At 43.4% G+C, this 6,267-nt stretch overlaps 1 protein-coding gene across 2 annotated transcripts in view; it reads left to right on the top strand.

Moving 5' to 3' along the window:
* Positions 1-6,267, top strand: part of PTGIS (prostaglandin I2 synthase) — a 44,284-nt gene that overhangs the window by 18,689 nt on the left and 19,328 nt on the right. For both annotated transcript variants that reach the window (XM_019640981.1, XM_019640980.1), the window contains exon 5: positions 742-893. In XM_019640981.1, the coding sequence (XP_019496526.1) occupies positions 742-893 (152 nt within the window). The remainder of the gene's footprint in view (positions 1-741; positions 894-6,267) is intronic.

Raw genomic sequence — 6,267 nt, 5'->3', positions numbered from 1 at the left:
GTGTGAGTGTGTGTGTGAGAGTGTGTGAGTGTGAGAGTGTGTGTGTGTGTGTGTGAGTGTGTGAGTGAGTGTGTGTGAGTGTGTGTGTGAGAGTGAGTGAGTGTGAGTGTGTGTGAGTGTATGTGAGTGTGTGTGTGAGTGTGTGTGTGTGATAGTGTGTGTGTGAGAGTGTGTGTGTGTGAGTGAGAGTGAGTGAGTGTGTGTGTGTGAGTGTGTGTGTGTGTGAGTGTGTGTGAGTGTGTGTGTGTGTGTAAGTGCACACACTTGTTCCTGTGTCTCATCCTTTCTCCACACACACCCCCAGGCCCTGTCCTTTTGCTCAGACCCCCAGGGCCTTTCAGGTCAAGCTCAACCTCCCTGTCGCAGCCCCCATCCCTGGCCAGCCCCGTGTGACCAGCCCTACCACCCAGACCCCTCTTGCCCCTGTCCACTCCCACGCCAGTCTCAGCGCCTGGACCGGCGACACCTGGCAGCTCTCTGACCGGGCATGGTTGCTCGCTTGACGCTGGGCCTTTGCCCGGGCTGTGCCCTTGGCTGGAGCCCCTTCGCCCCTCCTCTTGAGGGTTTTGTCTGTTTTCTTCAGTGACTCACCAGCTCAGAATAGTCCAGGCAAATATTACAATGGTAGGAAGAGTAGGTGCTCATTTTATATATGGATGAAAAAAAGCTTATAGGCTGCCATGGGAAGGTTTGGGCAGGAGTATCCAAGGAGGACCCCTGATCCGCTTTTGATGCCCCCAGAGCTGGCTACCTGACTCTGTACGGAGTGGATGCCCTGCCACGCACCCATCAGAGCCAGGCCCAGGACCGTGTCCACTCAGCCGACATCTTCCACACCTTCCGCCAGCTCGACCTGCTGCTCCCCAAACTGGCACGTGGTTCCCTGTCAGTGGGTAAGCACCCCGAGGGCCCTGGTGGGTGGCGGGTCCGACTGCGGGACTCAGAGAGGGTGTCCAGGCTCAAGGTGGAGGATCTCGTCTGCCAAATGGGAACAAGGGTAGGCTCTTCCTAGCAGGTGGCTGTCAGGATTGGCTCAGGTAATAAGAAAAAAGCACTATCTTTTTCGAGTCCTTCCCATGTGCCAGATCCCAGGTTCATTAAGCGCTGTCGCATTCAGTGCTCACAGCAGCTCATCACCTCATTTCCTTTATCTATATATTTTGAAAAACCAAGCTTTAGCATGTTAGATTGTTTAAGCTAACAAAGAAACATAGTCTTGTGGTTAACAATTCATAGATGTACAGTAAAAAGTAATAATATTTACTCTGACAAGCCCCGTTTCCTACGGAAACCCATGTTAACATGCTGGTACATATCCTTTCAGTGTTCTGTAGGAATATTCTGTTTTGCAAATAGAGACAGAGATTGTCTCTGTGTGTATTTACAGAAAAGGATTATATCTATTCTTTGCAACTTGTTATTTTTAAATCTAACAATATAGATACCTTCTCTCCATCAATACAAACATCTTCTAGAGGTTTCAGCCAATGCAATGAAATAAGAGAAATCAATTACTGATATAAAAATGGGTAAAGGAGAAATAAAACTACCCTTGTTTGCAGATGATCTGATACTACACCTGGAAGCCCCCAGAAAATCCATGATAAAACTAACTCAAGCAAAAAAAAGAGAAAATCCAGCAAAGTGGAAGGATATAAAATCAACATTGAAAATACAGACATCTTTCTAGCCCTTACATGTCAGTATTTTAGGACGCCACCCCACTCCAAAGGGTAGCTATAATTGTTCCCTTGTGTGTGTGTGGGTGGGTGTGGCTATTAGAGTATTTCATTGTACTGGTATCTCTTCTACCATCTGGTGGTTTTATTTCTTGCTGACAGTTTCCTGGAAGTGGGTTTGCTGGGTCAAAGGGCATACCCATTAAAATTTGTATTAGCTACTACGGCATTGTTTCCAAAATGATGGAGCAATTCATATGCCCGCCCAAAGAGAAAGAGCCTGCTCTTTCCCCACAGATGTTATCAGTCTTTCTATTGTTTGCCAATCTGATGGGCAGAGTTGGGTAACTTGTTTTCATTTGCATTTTCCCACACCTTCCGCAACATGCAGTTATCAGCCTTTAAATCCTTGCCAATCTGATGCGCAAAAAAGGGCAACTGGCTTTATGGGGAGTTCCCTGAAGACTTTGATGAAACATCTTTTTTTCCCCCCACCAGTCATTTGCTTTTGCTCTCTGTGAGTTGCCTATTCGTGTCTCCTAATTTCTTTTTAGAGGCAAATCCTTATCTTAGTGAATCCTGCCATCCATGCTGGAAGTTTGGTATTATTATACCCATTTTTCAGGTAAGGAAACTGAGGCTCAGAGAAGTCACTTGTCATAGACACACAGCTGGTAGGTGGCAGAGCCAGCAAAATGGAAACTGGATCTGTTGGATTGCAAAATCCTGTGCCTACAGCACCTGACACATCACAGCACCTATTGCTTCTACAGGAAAGAGTGATTTCTCCATTGCCCTTTCCTCCATACAGACGCTTCTACGGATGCAGAGGGGACCCTCCGACATTCTGGGAGCAGCTCTGGGCTGGTTATAGAAAGGCTGCATTTCCCATTGTGGGCGGCAGGTGGCAATGTTGGGGAAGGTTTCTCAGCTAGGGGCTGGAGGCTGGTGGGCAAACCTGTCAGACCTTATGGGCAGGTGCAGCCTCTGGAAGAGCAATTTGGCTGAAAGAAACTATCAAAATATAAAATGCACATTCCTTTAATCCTGAATTTGTACTACTAGGAATTATTCTACAGAAATGCTTGCACATGTCTACAGACACACAAAGATATTCACTGTCACGTTGCTTGTCATAGCAAACATTAGAAACAGTCTAAATGTCCACCAGTAGAGGCTGATGAAATAAATTATGCATCCACATAAGGGAAAAACCATACAACTGTAAAACAGAACAGGTGTACTGCTATAGGGTGAAATCTACAAAAAAAAAGCATGGAACAGTGGGGATATTGTTCTTTGTATTTTTTTTCTTCTGGTTTTACTGAGATATCACTGACATACAGGACTGTGTAAGTTTAAGGTGAACAGCATAATGATTTGGCTTACTTAGACTGTGAAATGATTACCGCAATCCGTTTAGTTAACATCCATGGTTTTTTTTTTTAAATGTGGGAACATGTATAGGTTTTTGTTTCTGGGAAGGCTGAAATGGGATGGAGAGAAACTTATTTTTTGCAGTATACCCATTTAAACTCATAGGGTTTCTTTCTTTCTTGGTTTTTTGTTTGTTTGTTTGTTTTTTACCACATACATGCATTACTCCCTCTCTGCTTTTAAAAATATAAACAGAATTTTATATTTCTGTTTAAATTTTAAATACAAAATTTCTGTTAAAATTTTAACAGAAAATTGACCCTTTTAGGAACTCTTAGACCACTAAGTCTGGTGCTTTTCTTACAGTAGGGAGTTGGGGACAGGAGACAGTTACATAGAACGCCAAACTAAGCATACTGCTTCTTTCTGGAACATTCATTTTACTGGATCATTGCAGGGGTGAGGAGACTATTTTATTTTAATTTTGTTTTGAGGGGAAAGGCATTCTTCTATTAAAGAATCAGAGTACAATGCAAAAACCTAATTCACTTTAAAGATGAAACACAGACTTTAACATCTGACCCCCAAAGGGGGCCTCTCTGTACTCTACCCCCAAGTCTCTAGGGGATGGAGGGTTTTCTGAAGAAAAACTGGAGAGACACTCACGCCCGGGCCCCTCGTTGTACAGATGGGGTGACTGAGGCCCAGAGGTAGACAGGGCTTCAGCCAAGTCCACACAGCATGGGAGGCCTGGGATTCAAACCTGCTTCTCCAGCCTCCAACTCTAATACCAGTCACATGCGTCTGGCAGTTCTGATTCACAGCATGGAGTCGTTACGCTGCCACTGATAAATAGTACCATGTACCTTATAATGATGGCAAGACAAGCCCGTTTTGTGTAAGGTCTTTTTATATCCTCCTGATGATCCTATGAGCCAGGTTACCCCCATTTTACACATGGGGAAACCGAAGCTCAGAGATACAAAGTGGTTGGCCCAAGGTCATCCTTCTAGGAAGGGGCAGAGCTGGGATTTCAACCTGGGTCTCTCTGGCTACAAACTGGGTGCTCTGTATTTCACAATTTAGTATTATTAATGATGGAAACAATATGTGAATACATTCTCCTTGGACTAATAATTTGCTCACATTCATTAAGCTTTATTTAATAATATAGCTAACGTTTATTAGGCCTGTGCCAGGCATCACTCTTTGTGCTTTATATGTTAACGCATTCAATCTCTGTATAACTCTATATGGTGAGTACTCTTATTTTCCCAATTTACAGGTGAGACAACTCAGGCATTGAGAAAGGAAGTGACTTGTTCAAGGTCAGGCACTCTGCCCCAGAGCTTGGGCTCTTAACTGGGCTCCTGTGCCTCTTGTTAAAAAAAAAAAAATCCAATATTACAGAAAAGGGAAATTCTCTTTTTAAAAAAAAAATATTTTATTGGGGAATTGGGGAAAGGGAACAGTGTTGGAGAATTGTGGAAGGGGAACAGCTAAGTTGTTGTCATTCAGTCTTAGTTGTGGAGGGTGCACCTAGCTCAGCTCCAAGTCCAGTCGCCATCCGGCTGCCCATTGGCAGCTCGAGGCAGCTCAGCTCAAGGTGTGGTGTTCAATCTTAGTTGCGGGTGGGCATAGCCCACCATCCCATGCGGGAGTCAAACCGGCAACCTTGTTAAGAGCACATGCTCTCACCAGCTGAGCCATCCTGCCACCTGTTGGCAGCTCAGCAGCAGTTCAGCTCAGGTGCAGCTCACTGGCCCATGTGGGAATTGAACTGGCGACCCTGTTGCTCAGAGCTCATGCTCTTAAACAACTGAGCCACTCAGTCGGAGGGGAATTTCTCTTTTGACCACACTGTCTCTAAATATATCCCTGAGGTAACCACTGTTATCAGTGTGGTGGTATCCTTCTTGAACAGTGCTGTCCCTAGAATGCAAGCCACATAAGTAACTTTAAATTTTCTATTAGACACATTAGTAAAAAAACAAACAAAACAACAAAACAGAAAGGTGAAATCAATTTTAATAACACATTTTCTATAACCCGGTATATCTAAAATATTAGCATGTCAGCACGTCGATATAAAAAATGATTGAGATATTTTCCATTTTGTTAGTCATGCTAAGACGTTTACTCACAGCACATCTCAATTTGGGCCAGCTACATTTCAAATGCTCAATAGTCAGATGTGGCTTGGGGCTGCCCTCCTGGACACAGCAGTTCTAGACAATTCTCCATGTGTTAAAATACAGTACGAGCCCAGTTACACTATGATCCAAATATACACCGAGTCCCTGTTTTCCCAGTGTGAAGGGTTTTTTGCTTTGTTTTGGTTTTTTGGTCAACCTAAATATAGAAATAATTAGGAATGGAAGTGAAATAGTTAAACTTCCCCTTATCGATTTTGTTGACATCCGTAGTTAAGCTCACATGCTATATAAACTGACCACTTATAAATTTTTCTTTCTTCCTACGCTCACATTTCGGGAAGTGGTTGTATTCAGACTCTGCCTTCGACATCAGTGTCTTGCCCATCAGATGGGTCCCAGGTCCCGTCACCAAACTCGGTTTCCCAAAACCCCTCTTCTTTACTCCTCTATCATCTGTTTGAGATACGGAATGAACTTATTGAACCTTTAAATCCGTGACTTTATGATCTTTCGCTGCAAATTTTCTATGGGGGGGGGTCGGGGGTTGCCAGGCTTTGAATATGTTTCACGTGATTCAAACATTGAGAATAGAACATGGTAACAGTGAAAATTCTCCCTTTCTTTCTTGTCATAGCCTCTTCCACAAGCAAATGTGACTGTGTTCTTATTTTTCCCTTTTTCCACAAATACATACCAAACACACTGTTAATGGGTACTTTGCCTTCTCCTAACAATATATAGTAGCAATTGCTGACTCTTGTGTAAGGTGCAGTGTGTGCTCTGTGCTGTTCTAAGGGCTGGACAGATGTTAGCTAATTTGATCCATGGATCAAATACATGCTGTATTTTTTAACTTTTTTTTTTTTTGGCCAGTCCAATTTTTTTTTTTATAATTTTAATATCATTTTTTTCCTCTTTTTTTTTGATATTTTTAATTGGGGAACTGGGGGAGGGAAACAGCATTGGGGAATCGGGGAAGGGGAACAGACAAGTTGCTGTCCTTTTGTTCTTCAGTCTAGTTGTGGAGGACACCGCTTCACTGGCCCATGTTGGTA

The sequence above is a fragment of the Hipposideros armiger genome, unplaced genomic scaffold (genome assembly GCF_001890085.2).
Source record: "Hipposideros armiger isolate ML-2016 unplaced genomic scaffold, ASM189008v1 scaffold_54, whole genome shotgun sequence".
NCBI classification, from domain to species: domain Eukaryota; kingdom Metazoa; phylum Chordata; class Mammalia; order Chiroptera; family Hipposideridae; genus Hipposideros; species Hipposideros armiger.
Note: the sequence above shows the minus strand (reverse complement) of the source record. Positions and strands in the feature narration are given on the sequence as shown.